Source organism: Salvelinus namaycush, unplaced genomic scaffold, assembly GCF_016432855.1.
Source record: "Salvelinus namaycush isolate Seneca unplaced genomic scaffold, SaNama_1.0 Scaffold35, whole genome shotgun sequence".
Lineage (NCBI taxonomy): Eukaryota > Metazoa > Chordata > Actinopteri > Salmoniformes > Salmonidae > Salvelinus > Salvelinus namaycush.
The window spans coordinates 196,222-222,981 of record NW_024060452.1 but is presented as its reverse complement, the minus strand read 5'-3'; the positions used below and the strand labels follow the sequence as shown (position 1 = coordinate 222,981).

At 45.8% G+C, this 26,760-nt stretch overlaps 1 protein-coding gene across 1 annotated transcript in view; it reads right to left on the bottom strand.

The window, feature by feature from the left end:
- The window catches only part of LOC120040412 (plexin-B2-like), a 68,346-nt gene that overhangs the window by 21,352 nt on the left and 20,234 nt on the right, over positions 1-26,760 (bottom strand). The window contains exons 4-17 of the mRNA XM_038985580.1: positions 24,594-24,720; positions 23,812-23,968; positions 23,475-23,586; positions 22,260-22,371; positions 21,757-21,858; positions 20,862-20,957; positions 19,555-19,642; positions 18,528-18,691; positions 11,494-11,642; positions 10,146-10,278; positions 5,151-5,287; positions 4,735-4,923; positions 2,588-2,696; positions 711-920 (exon numbers count right to left, since the gene is read on the bottom strand). Of these exons, the coding sequence (XP_038841508.1) occupies positions 711-920; positions 2,588-2,696; positions 4,735-4,923; positions 5,151-5,287; positions 10,146-10,278; positions 11,494-11,642; positions 18,528-18,691; positions 19,555-19,642; positions 20,862-20,957; positions 21,757-21,858; positions 22,260-22,371; positions 23,475-23,586; positions 23,812-23,968; positions 24,594-24,720 (1,885 nt within the window). The remainder of the gene's footprint in view (positions 1-710; positions 921-2,587; positions 2,697-4,734; positions 4,924-5,150; positions 5,288-10,145; positions 10,279-11,493; positions 11,643-18,527; positions 18,692-19,554; positions 19,643-20,861; positions 20,958-21,756; positions 21,859-22,259; positions 22,372-23,474; positions 23,587-23,811; positions 23,969-24,593; positions 24,721-26,760) is intronic.

Sequence of the window (26,760 nt, the reverse complement as noted above, 5' to 3'; positions counted from 1 at the left end):
ATTTGTAAAAGCAGATATGATTACCTTAATATTATATCAATGCACTATACTTGTCTTTTCTCTCTGGGGGGACATCATAGTCACAAAGCAGAATACATTTTTCTGTCTGTCCCTTTTTCTCTCCAATTTCGTGGTGTCCAATTGGTTGTTACAGTCTTGTCTCATCGCTGCAACTCCCGTACGGACTTGGCAGAGGCGAAGGTCGAGAGCAGTGCGTCCTCTGAAACACAACCCAACCAAGCCGCACTACTTCTTGACCGCACTGCTTCTTGCCCACTTAACCTGGAAGCCAGCCGTACCAATGTGTCGGAGGAAACACAGTATAACTGCCGACCGTGTCAGCGTGCACTGCGCCTGACCCGCCACAGGAGTCGCTAGTGCGCGATGAGACAAGGACATCCCTGCCGGCCCAAACCCTCCCCTAACCTGGACGACGCTGGGCCAATTGTGCACCGCCCCATTGGTCTCCTGGTCGCAGCCAGCTGCGGCAGAGCCTGGACTCAAACCCAGAATCTCTAGTGGCACAGCTAGCACTGCGATGCAGTGCCTTAGACCACTGTGCCACTCCGAAGGCCCGAAGCAGAATAACATTTAAGCCACAATGGCCCACGGAAAACGATAAGCGAGTATTACCAGAAATAACAAAAAAAAACTCCTAAACAGTAACCATGACAACACAACCCCATAAGAATAGTGTTACTGTTCTTTACCGTGACGATGATGATGGAGGTTTCAGTGATGATGTTCTTGGTCAGTTCATTGAAGAACGGGTCGGCGTGGTACTCAAAGAAATTCAGTTCCTCTACCACGTTGTCTAGCTGGAGGAAGGTCCTAAAGGACTGGGTCTCAGAGGACCTGTTCACCGCTGGACTGTCAAATAGCAGCACTGTGTCGTTCTTATGTACGGCAGACTGGATGAACTGGAGGGGGGATGGAGAGGGGGGCAGAGAGAGAGAAGAGAGAGAAAAATATTTCATTCCTGGCAGGACACTGTGTGTTTAGTCTCACAGAGAAGTCTGTAGTCACAGACAAAAACATAAAACTCACTGAGTCACTGTTGACATCCTAGCTACCTGCCACGGATAATACCACAGCTAGAGTACTGTACACTAGGACATGCTAGCTACCTGCAATGGATAATACCATAGCTAGAGTACTGTACACTAGGACATGCTAGCTACCTGCAATGGATAATACCACAGCTAGAGTACTGTACACTAGGACATGCTAGCTACCTGCCATAGATAATACCACAGCTAGAGTACTGTACACTAGGACATGCTAGCTACCTGCCATGGATAATACCACAGCTAGAGTACTGTACACTAGGACATGCTAGCTACCTGCCATGGATAATACCACAGCTAGAGTACTGTACACTAGGACATGCTAGCTACCTGCCATGGATAATACCACAGCTAGAGTACTGTACACTAGGACATGCTAGCTACCTGCCATGAATAATACCACAGCTAGAGTACTGTACACTAGGACATGCTAGCTACCTGCCACGGATAATACCACAGCTAGAGTACTGTACACTAGGACATGCTAGCTACCTGCCATGGATAATACCACAGCTAGAGTACTGTACACTAGGACATGCTAGCTACCTGCCATGGATAATACCACAGCTAGAGTACTGTACACTAGGACATGCTAGCTACCTGCCATGGATAATACCACAGCTAGAGTACTGTACACTAGGACATGCTAGCTACCTGCCATGGATAATACCACAGCTAGAGTAGTGTACACTAGGACATGCTAGCTACCTGCCATGAAAAATACCACAGCTAGGGTAGTGTACACTAGAGGGATTAGAATACACTACTGGCAGGAAACAGAACTTGTGGAATGGTATACTAACCTCAATGGGAGGGGACTCTAGAATGATAACATGGAGTGTATTGTATAATAGGAGTGGACTCTAGAATGATAACATGTATTGTATAATAGGAGTGGACTCTAGAATGATGACATGTAGTGTATTGTATAATAGGAGTGGACTCTAGAATGATAACATGTAGTGTATTGTATAATAGGAGGGGACTCTAGAATGATAACATGGAGTGTATAATAGGAGTGGACTCTAGAATGATGACATGTAGTGTATTGTATAATAGGAGTGGACTCTAGAATGATAACATGTAGTGTATTGTATAATAGGAGTGGACTCTAGAATGATAACATGGAGTGTATAATAGGAGTGGACTCTAGAATGGATAACATTAGGTGTATTGTATAATAGGAGTGGACTCTAGAATGGATAACATGTAGTGTATTGTATAATAGGAGGGGACTCTAGAATGGATAACATATAGTGTATAATAGGAGGGGACTCTAGAATGGATAACATATAGTGTATAATAGGAGGGGACTCTAGAATGGATAACATATAGTGTATAATAGGAGGGGACTCTAGAATGATAACATTAGGTGTATTGTATTAGTAGTGAGTAGTGTGTACTAACCTCAATGGGAGGGGACTCTAGAATGATAACATGGAGTGTATTGTATAATAGGAGTGGACTCTAGAATGATAACATTAGGTGTATTGTATTAGTAGTGAGTAGTGTGTACTAACCTCAATGGGAGGGGACTGAGAGAAGTCATCAGTAGAGGGCAGCACCTTCATGGTGGCTCTCTGGATGAGGTCAAAACCACTGCCCACACACACGATCCTCCTGCCTCCACTGAAACACCAGACAACACACACGTCAGCTCTCAATACAACACACACGATCCTCCTGCCTCCACTGAAACACCAGACAACACACACGTCAGCTCTCAATACAACACACACAATCCTCCTGCCTCCACTGAAACACCAGACAACACACACGTCAGCTCTCAATACAACACACACGATCCTCCTGCCTCCACTGAAACACCAGACAACACACACGTCAGCTCTCAATACAACACACACAATCCTACTGCCTCCACTGAAACACCAGACAACACACACGTCAGCTCTCAATACAACACACACGATCCTCCTGCCTCCACTGAAACACCAGACAACACACACGTCAGCTCTCAATACAACACACACGATCCTCCTGCCTCCACTGAAACACCAGACAACACACACGTCAGCTCTCAATACAACACACACGATCCTCCTGCCTCCACTGAAACACCAGACAACACACACGTCAGCTCTCAATACAACACACACGATCCTCCTGCCTCCACTGAAACACCAGACAACACACACGTCAGCTCTCAATACAACACACACGATCCTCCTGCCTCCACTGAAACACCAGACAACACACACATCAGCTCTCAATACAACACACACGATCGATTGATTGATTGATTGATTGATCCTCCTGCCTCCACTGAAACACCAGACAACACACACGTCAGCTCTCAATACAACAGAACACACAATCCTACTGCAACTCTCTGTTGGCTGGGCTCCCTGCTTGTGCCATCAAACCTGTGCAACTCAGCAGAACGCCGGAGCCCGCCTGATGTTCAACCTTCCTAACTTTTCCCATGTCAGCCCGCTCCTCCACACACTCCACTGGCTTCCAATCAAAGCTTGAATCCACTACAATACTATGGTACTTACCTACGGAGCAGCAAGAGGACCTGACCCTCCCTACCTTCAGGCTATGTTCAAACCCTACACCCCAGCCAGAGCACTCCGTCCTGACACCTCTGGTCTCTTGGTCCTCCCTACCTTCAGGCTATGTTCAAACCCTACACCCCAGCCAGAACACTCCGTCCTGACACCTCTGGTCTCTTGGTCCTCCCTACCTTCAGGCTATGTTCAAACCCTACACCCCAACCAGAGTACTCTGTTCTGACACCTCTGGTCTCATGGTCCTCCCTACCTTCAGGCTATGTTCAAACCCTACACCCCAACCAGAGTACTCCGTCCTGCCACCTCTGGTCTCTTGGTCCTCCCTACCTTCAGGCTATGTTCAAACCCTACACCCCAACCAGAGTACTCTGTTCTGACACCTCTGGTCTCATGGCTCTCCCACGCCTCCCGCCCTGTCCAAGCTCTTCTCTGTCCTACACCCCAATGGTGGAACCAGCTTCCACCTGAAGCTGAGACAGCAGAATCCCTGTCCGTCTTCTGAAAACATATTTTGTGAACCAACACTCGCACTTGACTCTTTTCTCTCTTACTAGCTGTGTTGTTGAAGATATAGACAGAGGAAACATGTACTTCCAGTACTATGACTGCTTTATTTATTTAACTAGGCAAGTCAGTTAAGAACAAATTCTCATTTTCAATGACGGCCTAGGAACAGTGGGTTAACTGCCTTGTTCAGGGGCAGAACGACAGATTTTTACCTTGTCAGCTTGGGGATTCGATCTTGCAACCTCCCGGTTACTAGTCCAACGCTCTAACCACTAGTCTACCTGTCGCCCCATGTGGTTGTCCCACCTAGCTATCTTAGACGACGGCACTAACTATGCGGCTCTGGATAAGAACGTCTGCTAAATGACTCAAACGTAATCCTCCTGCCTCCACTGAAACACTAGACGAAGACACCATATATCAGGGTCATGTTAGGAAGCACAAAACAGGAGAAACCTTTTGAAATGTTTTGAAAGAAGGAGACACTACCTGAATGTGTCCAATAACAAACTGTCATTTCATTATCCGCTTCAAACTGATTTGCATTCAACTCCAGCTTCGCTTAAAGAAAAAGAGGAGCTTTGATTTCAACCCTTTCTGGAGCATTGTGCCTGGACTCTACTCACCATACGAAGCTGGTCTTGGGGCTGTAGTCCGTGAGTTTGGGGTTCTCAGAGTACTGGAAGTTGAAGGAGTCAGGGACGTCCTTGGTGGTGCTCTTCCCATACTTCACTGAGACTCTCAGGAGCTCCGATGGAACCTTTTGTCCCTTGTATACACCTGTCTCACAGGTGATCTCACTGCCAAACGACAACCTGAAGGAGAAACAGGGACAGAGAGCATCATGGGAAAGGTCAAACAGGGGTCGTAGTATTGAGGGGAGAGAAGGTCATCTCAAAGGAACAAGTCAAACACAATTACTGTATGGCTAATATATTTCAGAGGTCGGCCTTGAGAGAACAATTGAATAGGACATGACTCAGGCAACCTGTCCAGACAGCAAACTGCAGGGGTTGGAAGACTCAAGTGTGATCATCCTTACACTTTACAGGGCGTTCCGCCCACGGTGACAATGACATCATCCTTGTTTGCCGTATCCAGGTGTTTCCCAGAGATAGTGATGACTGTTCCACCAGCCGCAGGGCCCTTCAGGGGGGAAACTGTCTCAGGGATGGGGTCCTGGGGGGGATAAGAGATGAGACATCAGTTATAAGGGGACATACTTAGGTCCTGGAGGGGATAAGAGACGAGACATCAGTGATAAGGGAACATACTTAGGTCCTGGAGGGGATAAGAGATGAGACATCAGTGATAAGGGAACATACTTAGGTCCTGGAGGGGATAAGAGACGAGACATCAGTGATAAGGTAACATACTTAGGTCCTGGAGGGGATAAGAGACGAGACATCAGTTATAAGGTAACATACTTAGGTCCTGGAGGGGATAAGAGACGAGACATCAGTGATAAGGGAACATACTTAGGTCCTGGAGGGGATAAGAGACGAGACATCAGTGATAAGGGAACATACTTAGGTCCTGGAGGGGATAAGAGACGAGACATCAGTGATAAGGTAACATACTTAGGTCCTGGAGGGGATAAGAGATGAGACATCAGTGATAAGGGAACATACTTAGGTCCTGGAGGGGATAAGAGATGAGACATCAGTGATAAGGGAACATACTTAGGTCCTGGAGGGGATAAGAGGGGCCCACCGTTTAACGGCCCAGGGCCCACCGTCTAACGGCCCAGGGCCCACCGTCAAACGGCCCACCGTCAAACGGCCCAGGGCCCAACGTCAAACGGCCCAGGGCCCACCGTCAAACGGCCCAGGGCCCACCGTCAAACGGCCCAGGGCCCACCGTCAAACGGCCCAGGGCCCACCGTCAAACGACCCAGGGCCCACCGTCTAACGGCCCAGGGCCCACCGTCTAACAACCCAGGGCCCACCGTCTAACAACCCAGGGCCCACCGTCAAACCGCCCAGGGCCCACCGTCAAACCGCCCAGGGCCCACCGTCAAACCACCCAGGGCCCACCGTCTACCAACCCAGGGCCCACCGTCTACCAACCCAGGGCCCACCGTCTACCAACCCAGGGCCCACCGTCTACCAGCCCAGGGCCCACCGTCTAACCGCCCAGGGCCCACCGTCTAACCGCCCAGGGCCCACCGTCTAACGGCCCAGGGCCCACCGTCTAACGGCCCAGGGCCCACCGTCTAACGGCCCAGGGCCCACCGTCTAACGGCCCAGGGCCCACCGTCTAACGGCCCAGGGCCCACCGTCTAACCACCCAGGGCCCACCGTCTAACCACCCAGGGCCCACCGTCTAACCACCCAGGGCCCACCGTCTAACCACCCAGGGCCCACCGTCTAACCACCCAGGGCCCACCGTCTAACCACCCAGGGCCCACCGTCTAACCACCCAGGGCCCACCGTCTAACCACCCAGGGCACACCGTCTAACCACCCAGGGCACACCGTCTAACCACCCAGGGCCCACCGTCTAACCACCGAGAGCCCACTGGGACCACCAGTTAGACCTCATGTCACATCCCATTCCCCTTCACTGGTTTATCATCACAACACAGCTACTGAGCAACACTTAGTAGTTTATCACCACAACACAGCTACTGAACACCACAACACAACTACTGAACACCACTTAGTACTTTATCATCACAACACAACTACTGAGCAACACTTAGTAGTTTATCACCACAACACAGCTACTGAACACCACTTAGTACTTTATCATCACAACACAGCTACTGAACACCACTTAGTACTTTATCATCACAACACAACTACTGAGCAACACTTAGTAGTTTATCACCACAACACAGCTACTGAACACCACTTAGTACTTTATCATCACAACACAGCTACTGAACACCACTTAGTACTTTATCACCACAACACAGCTACTGAACACCACTTAGTACTTTATCACCACAACACAACTACTGAACACCACAACACAGCTACTGAACAACGAGAAACGAGAGCGAGAGAGCAAACGAGAGCGAGAGAGCAAACGAGAGCGAGAGAGAGAGCAAACGAGAGCGACAGAGCAAACGAGAGCGAGAGAGAGAGCAAACGAGAGCGACAGAGCAAACGAGAGCGACAGAGCAAACGAGAGCGAGAGAGCAAACGAGAGCGAGAGCAAACGAGAGCGAGAGCAAACGAGAGAGAGCAAACGAGAGCGAGCAAACGAGAGCGAGAGAGAGAGCAAACGAGAGCGAGAGAGAGAGCAAACGAGAGCGAGAGAGAGAGCAAACGAGAGCGACAGAGCAAACGAGAGCGAGAGAGAGAGCAAACGAGAGCGAGAGAGAGAGCAAACGAGAGCGAGAGAGAGAGCAAACGAGAGCGAGAGAGAGAGCAAACGAGAGCGAGAGAGAGAGCAAACGAGAGCGAGAGAGAGAGCAAACGAGAGCGAGAGAGAGAGCAAACGAGAGCGAGAGCAAACGAGAGCGAGAGCAAACGAGAGCGAGAGCAAACGAGAGCGAGAGAGAGAGAGCAAACGAGAGCGAGAGAGAGAGCAAACGAGAGCGAGAGAGAGAGCAAACGAGAGCGAGCGAACGAGAGCGAGCAAACGAGAGCGAGCAAACGAGAGCGAGCAAACGAGAGCGAGCAAACGAGAGCGAGAGCGAGCAAACGAGAGCGAGAGCGACACCTCCACTACCCCCTGCTTGATGGGACCTGGGAGGTCCACTGAAGCAGGAGGCCGGACCGGACCGATCTCACACACAACACTGGAGAAGACACAGAACAGCTGGGGTAAGACAAAGGCCCGGTTACTCCACCACACACACAAGCAGACATACTGTACATCGAAATGTTGTGTTTAATGAAATATGTTATTCACTGGACATAAAAGTACATTAAAGGCAGGACCGGTCCTTGCCGTTCTAGCGAGACCAAAAAATGCCACCCCCCCCTTCACAAACCTAGAATAGTCCCAGTAAGCAAAATGATGTTGAAAAGACATCTAAAATAAGTATTTTCTAGACGATTAAATCAGGTTCATTTTCGGTTGTGAATTAAAGTTGAAAAGATGTACAGTAGCAGTCAATAGTTTGGACACCTACTGCACTCATTCAAGGGTTTTTATTTGTATTATTTTCTACATTGTATAATTATAGTGAAGACATTAAACGAGAGCGAGAGAGAGAGCAAACGAGAGCGAGAGAGAGAGCAAACGAGAGCGAGAGAGAGAGCAAACGAGAGCGAGAGAGAGAGCAAACGAGAGCGAGAGAGAGAGCAAACGAGAGCGAGAGCAAACGAGAGCGAGAGCAAGCGAGAGCGAGAGCAAGCGAGAGCGAGAGCGAGAGCAAACGAGAGCGAGAGCGAGAGCAAGCGAGAGCGAGAGCAAACGAGAGCGAGAGCGAGAGCAAACGAGAGCGAGAGCGAGAGCAAACGAGAGCGAGAGCGAGAGCAAACGAGAGCGAGAGCGAGAGCAAACGAGAGCGAGAGCGAGAGCAAACGAGAGCGAGAGCGAGAGCAAACGAGAGCGAGAGCAAACGAGAGCGAGAGCGAGAGCAAACGAGAGCGAGAGCGAGAGCAAACGAGAGCGAGAGCGAGAGCAAACGAGAGCGAGAGCAAACGAGAGCGAGAGAGAGAGCAAACGAGAGCGAGAGAGAGAGCAAACGAGAGCGAGAGAGAGAGCAAACGAGAGCGAGAGAGAGAGCAAACGAGAGCGAGAGAGAGAGCTAACGAGAGCGAGAGAGAGAGCTAACGAGAGCGAGAGAGAGAGCTAACGAGAGCGAGAGAGAGAGCGAACGAGAGCGAGAGAGAGAGCTAACGAGAGCGAGAGAGAGAGCTAACGAGAGCGCGAGAGAGCAAACGAGAGCGCGAGAGAGCAAACGAGAGCGCGAGAGAGAGCAAACGAGAGCGCGAGAGAGAGCAAACGAGAGCGCGAGAGAGAGCAAACGAGAGCGCGAGAGAGAGCAAACGAGAGCGCGAGAGAGAGCAAACGAGAGCGCGAGAGAGAGCAAACGAGAGCGCGAGAGAGCGAACGAGAGCGCGAGAGAGCGAACGAGAGCGCGAGAGAGCGAACGAGAGCGCGAGAGAGCGAACGAGAGCGCGAGAGAGCGAACGAGAGCGCGAGAGAGCGAACGAGAGCGCGAGAGAGCGAACGAGAGCGAGAGAGAGCAAACGAGAGCGAGAGAGAGCAAACGAGAGCGAGAGAGAGCAAACGAGAGCGAGAGAGAGCAAACGAGAGCGAGAGAGAGCAAACGAGAGCGAGAGAGAGCAAACGAGAGCGAGAGAGAGCAAACGAGAGCGAGAGAGAGCAAACGAGAGCGAGAGAGAGCAAACGAGAGCGAGAGAGAGCAAACGAGAGCGAGAGAGAGCAAACGAGAGCGAGAGAGAGCAAACGAGAGCGAGAGAGAGCAAACGAGAGCGAGAGAGAGCAAACGAGAGCGAGAGAGAGCAAACGAGAGCGAGAGAGAGCAAACGAGAGCGAGAGAGAGCAAACGAGAGCGAGAGAGAGCAAACGAGAGCGAGAGAGAGCAAACGAGAGCGAGAGAGCAAACGAGAGCGAGAGAGCAAAAGAATGTTATGTTCCCTAGAAAATCTGACGCTTTGATCAAATCTATAATAAAGAAAAATAGCTTTTCAAGCTCAGTACATTCTCATGGGGACATTGTTATTTTGGCAGAAACAAACAAACAAGAAAATATGAACCCCAAAATAAATGAGTGTAAATATTTACCATGAAGTAAAATAGGCTCACAGTATAGATGTGTTTTTGAGTAAATCCTGTTCTTGAGTAAATCCCCGTTAAATTCTGTTTCCTTTCAACAGATGCTATTCTGAATTCTAAGAGCATCTTCTGAGAACATTGATGAACGTGAAGATGTAAAACCAGCAGAGAGAGACTAACATAGTGGCTGTATGAGCACTGAGCAGAGCTTTAACACACTAAGAGCCATGTACAGTATGAAACGTCAGATCACTCCTCCAGTGTGGGGTCGACTCTTACAACAGTTAGGATTCATGTTGGGGTAAAGAATGGCCCTGTAACTGTATGAAACCTACCCTATAGGTGAAGAGGACCTCTGAACGTCCTCTCCTGCCCCCCTCCACCTCCACCTCCACTACCCCCTGCTTGATGGGACCTGGGAGGTCCACTGAAGCAGGAGGCCGGACCGGACCGATCTCACACACAACACTGGAGAAGACACAGAACAGCTGGGGTAAGACAAAGGCCTGGTTACTCCACCACACACACAAGCAGACATACTGTACATCGAAATGTTGTGTTTAATGAAATATGTTATTCACTGGACATAAAAGTACATTAAAGGCAGGACCGGTCCTTGCCATTCTAGCGAGACCAAAAAATGCCACCCCCCCCTTCACAAACCTAGAATAGTCCCAGTAAGCAAAATGATGTTGAAAAGACATCTAAAATAAGTATTTTCTAGACGATTAAATCAGGTTCATTTTCGGTTGTGAATTAAAGTTGAAAAGATGTACAGTAGCAGTCAATAGTTTGGACACCTACTGCACTCATTCAAGGGTTTTTATTTGTATTATTTTCTACATTGTATAATTATAGTGAAGACATTAAAACCATGAAATAACACATATGAAATCATGTAGTAACCAAAAAAAGTGTTACTCAAAATATATTTTATATATTTGAGATTCTTAAAAAGTCGCCACCCTTTGCCTTGATGACAGCTTTGCACAATCTTGTCAACTTGACAAAAATTGACGGATACAAACTTGAAACCACTGATCATGACAATGGGATGAAACTCCTGGACAACAGCTGGGATTGTCCATTTTACTTCCTCTTTGTCCATTTTATTGTCTATTTTACTTTGACCTGTCTTGTTTTTAGGATATGTTGTTTGTTAACATCACAGCTGATTTTTTATTTGATTGGTTTCCATTTAGGTTAGGCTATTTGATTGGAGAAACCTGCACGATGTAAAAAGTGTCCATCTCATTACATTGTCATACATTTAATCTCCAGCCTGAAGGCTACAGAAAAGGCCACATACTCTTTCTACCATATCCTCTATCTGCTACATTATTTATGTTAGATTCATTTTCTAACTGAACGTTGGTGGAGCTTCAGTGACGCATCTCTCCAACAGCACTCCGGAGAGGCCTGCCTTTGACAAAGTGGGCACTGCTTATTACAGGGCGGCATCAGCGCTCACCTAAAAAGCCCATATGCCACCAACTGTCATTGTTCCGGGGCAGAATTATGTCAGGTTTTATGTGTTGTTGTTGGAGGTGGGTCTCGGGCAGTTTAGAACAGAAAATGGCGTCCTCATCAATCTGCCGCCATAGGCAGACGCCTAATCCTGCCTAATGAGCGGACCGGCCGTGATTACAGGGATGTGACTCTGCCCCCCCACTATCACTATACCTGGTGGAGACAGAGTATCTGTCCCCCTGGTGAACACAGTCCACTCCAGCCACCGTCACCTTCTTAATGTCCTCCTCCTTTATGCCCAGGTTAGACCCTTTAATGGTCACCATTATCCCACCGTTCAGAGGCCCAAAACGAGGGATGATCTGTGGGGGGATGAGAGAGAAGGAGAGGGATGAGAGAGAGAGAGGGATGAGAGAGAGGGATGAGAGAGAGGGATGAGAGAGAGGGAGAGAATGATTTAGATGTGTGGTAGATTAATATATAAAGGTCAGTGCCATCAGTGTGTATATAGTAGTGAACGGTCGTTACAGTAGTAGTTCAGTGTGTATATAGTAGTGAACAGTCATTACAGTAGTTCAGTGTGTATATAGTAGTGAACAGTCATTACAGTAGTAGTTCAGTGTGTATATAGTAGTGAACGGTCATTACAGTAGTAGTTCAGTGTGTATATAGTAGTGAACGGTCATTACAGTAGTAGTTCAGTGTGTATATAGTAGTGAACAGTCGTTACAGTAGTAGTTCAGTGTGTATATAGTAGAACAGTCATTACAGTAGTAGTTCAGTGTGTAAATAGTAGTGAACGGTCGTTACAGTAGTAGTTCAGTGTGTATATAGTAGAACAGTCATTACAGTAGTAGTTCAGTGTGTATATAGTAGTGAACGGTCGTTACAGTAGTAGTTCAGTGTGTATATAGTAGTGAACGGTCGTTACAGTAGTAGTTCAGTGTGTATATAGTAGAACAGTCATTACAGTAGTAGTTCAGTGTGTAAATAGTAGTGAACGGTCGTTACAGTAGTAGTTCAGTGTGTATATAGTAGAACAGTCATTACAGTAGTAGTTCAGTGTGTAAATAGTAGTGAACGGTCGTTACAGTAGTAGTTCAGTGTGTATATAGTAGAACAGTCATTACAGTAGTAGTTCAGTGTGTAAATAGTAGTGAACGGTCGTTACAGTAGTAGTTCAGTGTGTATATAGTAGTGAACGGTCGTTACAGTAGTAGTTCAGTGTGTATATAGTAGTGAACGGTCATTACAGTAGTAGTTCAGTGTGTATATAGTAGTGAACGGTCATTACAGTAGTAGTTCAGTGTGTATATAGTAGTGAACGGTCATTACAGTAGTAGTTCAGTGTGTATATAGTAGTGAACAGTCGTTACAGTAGTAGTTCAGTGTGTATATAGTAGAACAGTCATTACAGTAGTAGTTCAGTGTGTATATAGTAGTGAACAGTCATTACAGTAGTAGTTCAGTGTGTATATAGTAGTGAATGGTCGTTACAGTAGTAGTTCAGTGTGTATATAGTAGAACGGTCATTACAGTAGTAGTTCAGTGTGTATATAGTAGTGAACAGTCATTACAGTAGTAGTTCAGTGTGTATATAGTAGTGAACGGTCGTTACAGTAGTAGTTCAGTGTGTATATAGTAGTGAACAGTCGTTACAGTAGTAGTTCAGTGTGTATATAGTAGTGAACGGTCGTTACAGTAGTAGTTCAGTGTGTATATAGTAGTGAACAGTCGTTACAGTAGTAGTTCAGTGTGTATATAGTAGTGAACGGTCGATACAGTAGTAGTTCAGTGTGTATATAGTAGTGAACGGTCGTTACAGTAGTAGTTCAGTGTGTATATAGTAGTGAACAGTCATTACAGTAGTAGTTCAGTGTGTATATAGTAGTGAACGTTCGTTACAGTAGTAGTTCAGTGTGTATATAGTAGTGATCGGTCGTTACAGTAGTAGTTCAGTGTGTATATAGTAGTGAACGGTCGTTACAGTAGTAGTTCAGTGTGTATATAGTAGTGAACAGTCGTTACAGTAGTAGTTCAGTGTGTATATAGTAGTGAACAGTCATTACAGTAGTAGTTCAGTGTGTATATAGTAGTGAACGGTCGTTACAGTAGTAGTTCAGTGTGTATATAGTAGTGAACGGTCGTTACAGTAGTAGTTCAGTGTGTATATAGTAGTGAACAGTCATTACAGTAGTAGTTCAGTGTGTATATAGTAGTGAACGGTCGTTACAGTAGTAGTTCAGTGTGTATATAGTAGTGAACGGTCGTTACAGTAGTAGTTCAGTGTGTATATAGTAGTGAACGTCGTTACAGTAGTAGTTCAGTGTGTATATAGTAGTGAACAGTCATTACAGTAGTAGTTCAGTGTGTATATAGTAGTGAACGGTCGTTACAGTAGTAGTTCAGTGTGTATATAGTAGTGAACAGTCATTACAGTAGTAGTTCAGTGTGTATATAGTAGTGAACAGTCATTACAGTAGTAGTTCAGTGTGTATATAGTAGTGAACGGTCGTTACAGTAGTAGTTCACTACTATATACGCACTGAACAGTCGTTACAGTAGTAGTTCAGTGTGTATATAGTAGTGAACAGTCATTACAGTAGTAGTTCAGTGTGTATATAGTAGTGAACGGTCGTTACAGTAGTAGTTCAGTGTGTATATAGTAGTGAACAGTCATTACAGTAGTAGTTCAGTGTGTATATAGTAGTGAACGGTCGTTACAGTAGTAGTTCACTACTATATACGCACTGAACAGTCGTTACAGTAGTAGTTCAGTGTGTATATAGTAGTGAACAGTCATTACAGTAGTAGTTCAGTGTGTATATAGTAGTGAACAGTCATTACAGTAGTAGTTCAGTGTGTATATAGTAGTGAACGGTCGTTACAGTAGTAGTTCACTACTATATACGCACTGAACAGTCGTTACAGTAGTAGTTCAGTGTGTATATAGTAGTGAACAGTCATTACAGTAGTAGTTCAGTGTGTATATAGTAGTGAACAGTCATTACAGTAGTAGTTCAGTGTGTATATAGTAGTGAACAGTCATTACAGTAGTAGTTCAGTGTGTATATAGTAGTGAACGGTCCTTACAGTAGTAGTTCACTACTATATACGCACTGAACAGTCGTTACAGTAGTACAGTGTGCATATAGTAGAACAGTCGTTACAGTAGTAGTTCAGTGTGTATATAGTAGTGAACAGTCATTACAGTAGTAGTTCAGTGTGTATATAGTAGTAGTTCAGTGTGTATATAGTAGTGAACAGTCATTACAGTAGTAGTTCAGTGTGTATATAGTAGAACAGTCATTACAGTAGTAGTTCAGTGTGTATATAGTAGTGAACACTCATTACAGTAGTAGTTCAGTGTGTATATAGTAGAACGGTCGTTACAGTAGTAGTTCAGTGTGTATATAGTAGTGAACAGTCGTTACAGTAGTAGTTCAGTGTGTATATAGTAGAACAGTCATTACAGTAGTAGTTCAGTGTGTATATAGTAGTGAACAGTCGTTACAGTAGTAGTTCAGTGTGTATATAGTAGAACAGTCATTACAGTAGTAGTTCAGTGTGTATATAGTAGAACAGTCATTACAGTAGTAGTTCAGTGTGTATATAGTAGTGAACACTCATTACAGTAGTAGTTCAGTGTGTATATAGTAGAACGGTCGTTACAGTAGTAGTTCAGTGTGTATATAGTAGTGAACAGTCGTTACAGTAGTAGTTCAGTGTGTATATAGTAGAACAGTCATTACAGTAGTAGTTCAGTGTGTATATAGTAGTGAACAGTCATTACAGTAGTAGTTCAGTGTGTATATAGTAGTGAACAGTCATTACAGTAGTAGTTCAGTGTGTATATAGTAGAACAGTCATTACAGTAGTAGTTCAGTGTGTATATAGTAGTGAACAGTCGTTACAGTAGTAGTTCAGTGTGTATATAGTAGTGAACGGTCGTTACAGTAGTAGTTCAGTGTGTATATAGTAGTGAACGGTCGTTACAGTAGTAGTTCAGTGTGTATATAGTAGTGAACAGTCGTTACAGTAGTAGTTCAGTGTGTATATAGTAGTGATCGGTCGTTACAGTAGTAGTTCAGTGTGTATATAGTAGTGAACGGTCGTTACAGTAGTAGTTCAGTGTGTATATAGTAGTGAACAGTCATTACAGTAGTAGTTCAGTGTGTATATAGTAGTGAACAGTCATTACAGTAGTAGTTCAGTGTGTATATAGTAGTGAACGGTCCTTACAGTAGTAGTTCACTACTATATACGCACTGAACAGTCGTTACAGTAGTACAGTGTGCATATAGTAGAACAGTCGTTACAGTAGTAGTTCAGTGTGTATATAGTAGAACGGTCGTTACAGTAGTTCAGTGTGTATATAGTAGAACGGTCGTTACAGTAGTAGTTCAGTGTGTATATAGTAGTGAACAGTCGTTACAGTAGTAGTTCAGTGTGTATATAGTAGTGAACAGTCATTACAGTAGTAGTTCAGTGTGTATATAGTAGTAGTTCAGTGTGTATATAGTAGTGAACAGTCATTACAGTAGTAGTTCAGTGTGTATATAGTAGAACAGTCATTACAGTAGTAGTTCAGTGTGTATATAGTAGTGAACACTCATTACAGTAGTAGTTCAGTGTGTATATAGTAGAACGGTCGTTACAGTAGTAGTTCAGTGTGTATATAGTAGTGAACAGTCGTTACAGTAGTAGTTCAGTGTGTATATAGTAGAACAGTCATTACAGTAGTAGTTCAGTGTGTATATAGTAGTGAACAGTCGTTACAGTAGTAGTTCAGTGTGTATATAGTAGAACAGTCATTACAGTAGTAGTTCAGTGTGTATATAGTAGAACAGGTTAATAGTAGTTCAGTGTGTATATAGTAGTGAACACTCATTACAGTAGTAGTTCAGTGTGTATATAGTAGAACAGTCATTACAGTAGTAGTTCAGTGTGTATATAGTAGTGAACAGTCATTACAGTAGTAGTTCAGTGTGTATATAGTAGAACAGTCATTACAGTAGTAGTTCAGTGTGTATATAGTAGTGAACAGTCATTACAGTAGTTCAGTGTGTATATAGTAGTGAACAGTCATTACAGTAGTAGTTCAGTGTGTATATAGTAGAACAGTCATTACAGTAGTAGTTCAGTGTGTATATAGTAGTGAACAGTCGTTACAGTAGTAGTTCAGTGTGTATATAGTAGTGAACAGTCGTTACAGTAGTAGTTCAGTGTGTATATAGTAGTGAACGTCGTTACAGTAGTAGTTCAGTGTGTATATAGTAGTGAACAGTCGTTACAGTAGTAGTTCAGTGTGTATATAGTAGTGATCGGTCGTTACAGTAGTAGTTCAGTGTGTATATAGTAGTGAACAGTCGTTACAGTAGTAGTTCAGTGTGTATATAGTAGTGACGGTCGTTACAGTAGTAGTTCAGTGTGTATATAGTAGTGAAACGGTCGTTACAGTAGTAGTTCAGTGTGTATATAGTAGTGAACGGTCGTTACAGTAGTAGTTCAGTGTGTATATAGTAGTGAACGGTCGTTACAGTAGTAGTTCAGTGTGTATATAGTAGTGAACAGTCATTACAGTAGTAGTTCAGTGTGTATATAGTAGTGAACAGTCGTTACAGTAGTAGTTCAGTGTGTATATAGTAGTGAACAGTCGTTACAGTAGTAGTTCAGTGTGTATATAGTAGAACAGTCATTACAGTAGTAGTTCAGTGTGTATATAGTAGAACAGTCATTACAGTAGTAGTTCAGTGTGTATATAGTAGTGATCGGTCGTTATAGTAGTAGTTCAGTGTGTATATAGTAGTGAACAATCATTACAGTAGTAGTTCAGTGTGTATATAGTAGTGAACAGTCATTACAGTAGTAGTTCAGTGTGTATATAGTAGTGAACAGTCATTACAGTAGTAGTTCAGTGTGTATATTGTAGTGATCGGTCGTGCTGACTACCTGTTATGTGAGTGCAGCAAGGAGCCAAGGTAAGTTGCTAGCTAGCATTAAACTTATCTTATAAAAAACATCAATCTTAACATAATCACTAGCTAACTACACATGGTTGATGATATTACTAGTTTATCTAGCTTGTCCTGCGTTGCATATAATCAATGCGGTGCCTGTTAATTTATCATCGAATCACAGCCTACTTCTCCAAACGGGTGGTGATTTAACATTCGCGAAAGCACTGTCGTTGCACCAATGTACCTAACCATAAACATCAATGCCTTTCTTAAAATCAATACACAAGTACATTTTTTAAACCTGCATATTTAGTTAATATTGCCTGCTAATATGAATTTATTTTAACTAGGGAAATTGTTTCACTTCTCTTGCGTTCTGTGCAAGCAGAGTCAGGGTATATGCAGCAGTTTGGGCCGCCTGACTCGTTGCGAACTGTGTGAAGACCATTTCTTCCTAACAAAGACCGTAATTAATTTGCCAGAATTTTACATGATTATGACATAACATTGAAGGTTGTGCAATGTAACAGCAATATTTAGACTTAGGGTTGCCGCGCGTTTGATAAAATACGGAACGGTTCCGTATTTCACTGAAAAAATAAACGTTTTGTTTCTTCGAAATGATTGTTTCTAGATTTGACCATATTAATACCACAAGGCTAGTATCTCTGTGTTATTATATTATAATTAAGTCTATGATTTGATCTTGGATAGAGCAGTCTGACTGAGCGGTGGTAGGCAGCAGCAGGCTCGTAAGCATTCATTCAAACAGCACTTTCCTGCGGTTGCCAGCAGCTCTTCGCTGTGCCTCAAGCATTGCGCTGTTTATGACTTCAAGCCTATCAACTCCGGAGATTAGGCTGGCAGTACTATAGTGCCTATAAGAACATGCAATAGTCAAAGGGATATGAAATACAAATGGTATGGAGAGAAATACTCCTATAATAACTACAACCTAAAACATCTTAACTGGGAATATTGAAGACTCATGTTAAAAGGAACCACCAGCTTTCATATGTTCTCATGTTCTGAGCAAGGAACTTAAACGTTAGCTTTCTTACATCGCACATATTTCACTTTTACTTTCTTCTCCAACACTTTGTTTTTGAATTATTTAAACCAAATTGAACATGAGAAAGTTGAGGAGGACAGCATGTGTAAGAGAAGAGTAGGACAGTGACAGCTAAAGGAAAGAAGACAGGAAGGAAGAGTGCACCAGACCATACAGTTGTGACCAGACAGAGGAGAACACCTCTAGTGATAATCAGAGAGAGAGACTGTTCTCACGTCAGTGATCTTGGGGTCGGGGCACTGCGCTGGTTCCTGGGACCCGCACAATTCTCTGTACACACAGGACCTCATGTTGGCACACCACACACAGCTGTATTTGGGGTCGGCGTTCTTACACAGGCTGCAGTCCTCACGACCCAGAGAACAGTTATACAGCACCACTAAGAGATGGAGAGCAGAGGAGGAGGAGGGTGAGAGAGGAGGGTAGAGTGAGAGGAGAGAAAGGAGATGGAAGAATGGGAGAGAGGAGGAGGGTGAGAGAGGAGGGTAGAATGGGAGAGAGGAGGAGGGGGAGAGAGGAGGATAGAGTGAGAGGAGAGAAAGGAGATGGAAGAATGGGAGAGAGGAGGAGGGGGAGAGAGGAGAGGGTAGAAAGGGAGAGAGGAGGGTAGAATGGGAGAGAGGAGGAGGGGGAGAGAGGAGAGGGTAGAAAGGGAGAGAGGAGGAGGGGGGGAGAGAGGAGGGTAGAATGGGAGAGAGGAGGAGGGTAGAAAGGGAGAGAGGAGGAGGGGGGGAGAGAGGAGGGTAGAATGGGAGAGAGGAGGAGGGGGAGAGCGGAGAGGGTAGAAAGGGAGAGAGGAGGAGGGTAGAATGGGACAGAGGAGGATAGAGTCAGAGAAGAAGGTAGAATGGAGAGAGGAGGAGGGGGAGAGTGGGAGGGGAGAGAAGCAGGGGGGGTTGAGAGGAGGGGGAGAGTGGGAGGGGAGAGAAGCAGGGGGGGCAAGGAGGGGAAAGAGATCAAACAACAGCTCCATACCAATAACCCACCAGTCTGTACAGGGTTCACATCTTATTCAAATAAGCTTGACCTTTGTCCAAAAAACTGATTGAATAATAATAATGGCTGAATATTAAACATGTCCAATACTCGGGTTATCCAACGCAGGTCCATTAAGGTGAAAGAGTTGAAATGGATCAACAGTGTGAGCAGAATAATCCTGGTTGTATTCAGACAGTTGTTAGAACAGTGCATTGAACAGCAGTGCTGCATCAACTCCAGTGTGTGTCAGACGGTCTGACTCACCAGTCAGAGTGCTGTCAATCTTCTTCTCTGAGTCTCTGTCTTTGATGTGGAAGGACACATTGACCTCCTGCTCCTTGTCGTAGGCAAACTAACACACAGGATATACACAACAGAGAAAACTGACATCTGAGTTACTGAGGGCCAGAGACATGTCAAAACACACTTGCTGGCTCTTTCTTTCGCTCACACAGGACCCCCCCCCCCCCCCCCCCCCCCCCCCCCCCCACCCACCCACACACACACACACACACACACACACACACACACACACACCAGGGTTTCTGATAGCTGGTGATAGCTGGCTTTTGGCCGATTAAAAAAAAAGGAAAAGCGATGAATAAAACTGTCCGGGAGAAGAAGTGTTTTCCCACTAACTGCATTATGGGACGAACCACCTCACCTAGCCTACTGGGAAGAAAAACATGTTTCTCAACATCACAAGTTCAACATTTTGATCTGTTACATCAGACTCATTGCTTATAAAATATATATTCCTATGTAATCTAGGACTCCTGGTTGTATGAATTGGGGATCTATCGTCCCACAACTGTCCCAGAGTCTGTTAGGAAAAGGCTGTTTCTTTCTCCCACAGAATCACAAGCTGACCAATAGGTCAACTGTTCTATTATGGGGGATATTAGATTGACAGGCTGGTGATTCTGCTGTTCTTAACTCGTCTTGTTGGCTGAGGAAAAGTCAGTGTGGACAGTTATTCTATCATCTCCACGTGAGCATCGTTGCATCCTTGAGTTGCATGTTCTGTTAAGATGAATTACCATAATGTAAATGTTATTTCTGTCATTCTGAGCACCGTGGGTGGACGCCCTAATCAGGTTACCACCCAATGCATACGGGTCCGGGAAATTTCTCAAACGTCTTAAATTATAATACTTCCTGTCAAATATCCGGCACCACATTTTCCTAATGAAAACACTGACATGCACACACAATCCAAAACGCACACAACACGTAAGGGAATTTTTCTGGGCAAGTTTTTTTTTAAATTTTCTTCCAAAATAGACTCCCCATCTGATGTGCTTTTGATTAAACCCAATTAAACCCCCCCCACAGTGGGTAGCAGTGCTGTGACTCGCAGCTCAATAGCTTTTAACTCCATACTGGCAGCCTCTCAAACTCAGTATGAAAACAGATGGGTGGAGAGACAGAGAGAGACAGAAAGAGTTGGAGTACTGGCTGGAGGCTGGAGGTGAATGTCTTTGGGACTGAGGGAAAAGACTTGTACTGCTCATGTGGGGCGCTGGGATGTAAAACCTGTGTTGTCTCAACTAGAGGTGGATATTACTGACCTCATAACCCTTGAAGTTGAACTTTAACCCCTCATTAAAGGTGAACTCTTCCTCCGTGTGTTTCATGAGCTCCGTACCAATCTTAAACATGTGATCCTGGAGAGAGAGAGAGAGAGAGACAGAGACGCACACAGGACAAGAGCGACAGAGACGCACACAGGACAAGAGCGACAGAGACGCACACAGGACAAGAGCGACAGAGACGCACACAGGACAAGAGAGACAGAGACGCACACAGGACAAGAGAGACAGAGACGCACACAGGACAAGAGAGACAGAGACGCACACAGGACAAGAGAGACAGAGACGCACACAGGACAAGAGAGACAGAGACGCACACAGGACAAGAGCGACAGAGACGCACACAGGACAAGAGAGACACACACACACAGGACAGACAGAGACACACACACACACAGGAGAGACAGAGACGCACACAGGACAGACAGAGACACACACAGGACAGACAGAGACACACACAGGACAGACAGAGACACACGCAGGGCAGACAGAGACACACACAGGACAAGAGAGCATGTGTATTAGAATGAGTAGAAGTCAGTTAGGCTGTCAGGCAAAACCACAACGAACCATATTAGATAAACAGTACTGTATATGATCTAATAATGAATGAGTAAGAAAAGCAGATGTACTCTCATTAGAGGAACAGCCAAGTTAATCATCAATGGTAGACGATGACTAAATAGGTGTCTGAAATGTCACCCTATCCCCTACAGTGAAACCAAAATGGCACCCTACCCCCTACAGTGAACCCAAACGGCACCCTATTCCCTACATAGTGCACTCAAATGGGCACCCTATTCCCTAAATAGTGCACTGTATAGGTAATATGGTGTAATTTGGGACGCAAGCCTCAGAGCTGTGTCTATCTCACCTTGTAAATGTTCAGGTTCTTCCCTTGGAAGCTGATGGGGATGCGATAGCCTACAGGGATGAGATGAGGGTCTGGGTTCTCAAACTGAGGACAGCTATCAGCCTGGAGGGAGAACAGAAGGTAGCTGGTTTAATCAGACAGACATATAGGCAGACAGACAGACAGGCAGACAGACATACAGGCAGACAGACATACAGGCAGACAGACATACATGCAGACAGACAGGCAGGCAGACAGACAGGCAGACAGACAGACAGGCAGAGCTTGCCAGTTACCACCTATAAGGCAGAAAGTCGGTAACAGATACAAGCTGGCTCAGAGACAATAGCTCTTTATCAATTCATCTTCCTTCACTTCCTCACATCCTCTCTTCTGGCCTGCTTCTCAAAAAGTATTGGACCTTCTTCTTGAGGAGGCGGGGAGAGAGGACACAAGGAATTGTGGAAAGACAAAAGGAGATTGAGCCAAACTGTGTAGTTCACTGAGACAGGGCTTCCTCCTACTTTTTGGGCTTTGACGATGTGAGCTCCGTCTACAGCATCATCTATGTCACTGCAGGTGTGGTCCTCGGCATTCCACTGGCACTGCCACTCACTGGTCACACATGCTATACACCTGGGGACAAACAACCAATAGGAGGAAGAGATAAGGAATCAGAGTTTATATAGCCAATGAGCACAGAGATCCTCAAAGGTGTTCAGTGTAAAATGAGTGAACAGAGCACTGAGAAAAACTGTCAGAAAAGCGTCATTAACGGGTAGTCTCCATAAAGCAGATCACCTACGGGTCCATCTTCAAGGCATTCCTAGTCGATCACCAAACATTTCTGTAAAGCCAACGATAAAGCCTTGCACTCCTATTTATTTTATTTGTCTTACACTTGATTCAGAAGTCCTGCACGCCGGGTAGGCAAAGTGTTCCAACCATTTCATTTGTCTGAAGGGACAAACTCCACGACCAGAGAAAGACCATCAAAGAATACAGCAAACAGTTGCTGTTTTTATGAGTGAGTTCATCTTTAAGTTTTTATTCAGTACTGTCAACAATGTTTTTATTCAACACTTTTACACAACATACATGTGCTTCTCCCTACTTCCACTCGTGCTGAGTAGCAGTGTATCAACAGGCCTGTTGTTTTATTATCAGCAGCTCGTCAGGAATATTTCACTTTTCTGGTCATAGGAACAACATGAATTGGAGCATGAGGCAGAAATAATGTGGTGCGACTTGAGTTTGGCCATCAGGTGGAAGACGGTGTCCCCTCTCTCTGGTCAGTCTCACCGGAGGAAAGGAGAAAGCAGGGACTATGAGAGGTGGACCCTCTGCTGCGCTCTCCCTCCGCTGAGACTGACCATCAGACGCAGGGACCATCAGTCCAGCAAAATAAAAAAGCGAATTATTTAAATTCATGCTCAGCTGTGCCTCGCAAATGATACAACTGATCTATTTTGTTATCAAAGCTCGAGTTTTGAAATATAATATGGTCTGAAAAGAACAATATTGTCAGGAAGGCATAAAGCCAATATGTTGTGATAATGTATTAGGCCTACTGCACAAACCTCATTCCTACACAACAGTTTTATTAGGTTACTGTTGCATAGGCTTACATTATTAAGTCCTGTTTTTAAAGAATATCTGAGTGGTAGATCTCGGCTTGGAAAGTGATCTTGTCTCAGAAAAGGTTGGTGACCATAAAGGGTTTTACTGGCGCCACTTACGGCGTGTTCTCTGACTTCCTGACAGTGGCGGCACAGTTGTAGAACTTGTATTCACTGGACGTCACCTCGATGCCGTGGTTGACCAGGATCTTCACCTGCATCGTCACAAAGTCTGAACACAATATGACAAAACAGTCCATTAATCTGAGAGGAAATGTTAGCCTGGTCACCTGACTGGTTCTGTACTGAATAAAACACAATGTTGCCTTGTTTGGCAAGACAAAGACTAGTTAGTTAAAGAAAGACTGATATCCAGGCTAAAAAACAGCATACAGAACCCATCTACCACCCAAGGAGCTAAAGACCGGGGTTAGGACCAGTATTCAGGAGGACTCACCCTGCTTGTCATGTGTAGAGGGGATGTTCACAGGGTCAGGGAGGGCACAGGTGACCTTCTGGTCCATCACCACAGCTTCACTAGTGTCTGAACCAAACCTGCACTCGATAATGTCAGAAGGGCCGATCTTGGGGAGGGAGGGGATGTCGATTTCAACCTGGACAGGAGAAAAACAGAGGTTTTTGAGGAGTGAGAGAGAAAGAGGGAGACAGAGACCGAGACCGAGAGCGAAACAAGAGAATAAACTTCCTCTTGAATACAAAGAGGTCCATTGAGGAAATGCAATTGTTTTTCACAGGACTGGTTATGTGACAAAAACTCAAGTTCCTGGAGAGAATTGAGACGAAATGGAGTGAAATAAAGGAAGTGACTGATATGCAGGTCTACAGTTTAAAATGTACACAGTTCATTAATCCAGAACTGACCCAGAAAGCTAATTTCTCTGTGTGTGTGTGTGTGTGTGTGTGTGTGTGTGTGTGTGTGTGTGTGTGTGTGTGTGTGTGTGTGTGTGTGTGTGTGTGTGTGTGTGTGTGTGCGTGTGTGTGTGCGTGTGTGTGTGCGTGTGTGTGTGTGTGTGTGTGAGAGAGAGAGCGAGCGAGAGAGAGAGAGTGCGAGAGAAATGCACTGAAAAGGAGCAGAGCTTAATGGAATTGACTAGAGTTCAACTCAGAATGAATGAATTCAGAATGAAGCAAACCCAGCACAACAGATGATCTTTCACACTGGAGAGGACAGCTGCCAATGACAGGGAAAGTAGACATGTACACTCAACCACTCAGTACCTGCTTGGTCTTCCTACAGCTGAAGCTGGGTGGGTTAAAGGCCTGGATCTGAACACACTGCTGGTTGGGGCTCCACAGCCACGTGTTGTCATCCTCAGCCCTGGGACAGTCTCCCTTCCTGGTACACCTGGAGGAGAACAGACCAGTCACACCCTGGACCACAGCTAACCCTGGACCACAACTAACCCTGGACCACAGCTAACCCTGGACCACAGCTAACCCTGGAGTCTGGACTACAGCTAACCCTGGACTACAGCTAACCCTGGACCCCAGCTAACCCTGGACCACAGCTAACCCTGGAGTCTGGACTACAGCTAACCCTGGACTACAGCTAACCCTGGACCCCAGCTAACCCTGGACCCCAGCTAACCCTGGACCCCAGCTAACCCTGGACCCCAGCTAACCAGGAGTCTAGGCTACAGCTAGCCCTGGACCCCAGCTAGCCCTGGACCCCAGCTAGCCCTGGACTACAGCTAGCCCTGGACCACAGCTAACCCTGGAGACCCTGGACCCCAGCTAACCCTGGACCCCAGCTAACCCTGGACCCCAGCTAACCCTGGACCCCAGCGAACCCTGGACCCCAGCGAACCCTGGACCACAGCTAACCCTGGACCACAGCTAACCCTGGACCACAGCTAACCCTGGACCACAGCTAACCAGGAGTCTAGGCTACAGCTAACCCTGGACCCCAGCTAACCCTGGACTACAGCTAACCAGGAGTCTAGGCTACAGCTAGCCCTGGACCCCAGCTAGCCCTGGACCCCAGCTAGCCCTGGACTACAGCTTACCCTGGACTACAGCTAACCAGGAGTCTAGGCTACAGCTAGCCCTGGACCCCAGCTAGCCCTGGACTACAGCTTACCCTGGACCACAGCTAACCCTGGACCACAGCTAACCCTGGAGTCTGGACTACAGCTAACCCTGGACTACAGCTAACCCTGGACCACAGCTAACCCTGGACTACAGCTAACCAGGAGTCTAGGCTACAGCTAGCCCTGGACCCCAGCTAACCCTGGACCCCAGCTAACCCTGGACCCCAGCTAACCCTGGACCCCAGCTAACCCTGGACCCCAGCTAACCCTGGACCCCAGCTAACCCTGGACCCCAGCTAACCCTGGACCCCAGCTAACCCTGGACCACAGCTAACCCTGGACCACAGCTAACCCTGGACCACAGCTAACCCTGGACCACAGCTAACCCTGGACCACAGCTAACCCTGGACCACAGCTAACCCTGGACCACAGCTAACCAGGAGTCTAGGCTACAGCTAACCCTGGACCCCAGCTAACCCTGGACCACAGCTAACCAGGAGTCTGGACTACAGCTAACCAGGAGTCTGGACTACAGCTAACCAGGAGTCTGGACTACAGCTAACCAGGAGTCTGGACTACAGCTAACCAGGAGTCTGGACTACAGCTAACCAGGAGTCTGGACTACAGCTAACCAGGAGTCTGGACTACAGCTAACCAGGAGTCTGGACTACAGCTAACCAGGAGTCTGGACTACAGCTAACCAGGAGTCTGGACTACAGCTAACCAGGAGTCTGGACTACAGCTAACCAGGAGTCTGGACTACAGCTAACCAGGAGTCTGGACTACAGCTAACCAGGAGTCTGGACTACAGCTAACCAGGAGTCTGCTACCTGTATCCAGGCCCAGTTCATCACTGATAGGAGCTAAAGAGAGAAAATAGTCCTGGACCATCTATAACAGGATAAAGACATTTATAAGTTAGATTGTATTATTCATTAAAAAGATCAATGAGCAGCAGGAAATATTGCAGTTAAAACCAATGTTCCCCCAAAGAATTGTCACTGAGCACATTTCAAGTCTGCTGAGTGCAAATTTGAACATAGTGAAAATTCTGTGCAACTTCTAGCGCACGTTTACTGTGAACACTGAGGCTGTACCCGCTTTAAGTTACAGTTTTACTGTGAACACTGAGGCTGTTCCTGCTTTAAGTTACAGTTTTACTGTGAACACTGAGGCTGTTCCTGCTTTAAGTTACAGTTTTACTGTGAACACTGAGGCTGTACCCGCTTTAAGTTACAGTTTTACTGTGAACACTGAGGCTGTTCCTGCTTTAAGTTACAGTTTTACTGTGAACACTGAGGCTGTTCCTGCTTTAAGTTACAGTTTTACTGTGAACACTGAGGCTGTTCCCTCTT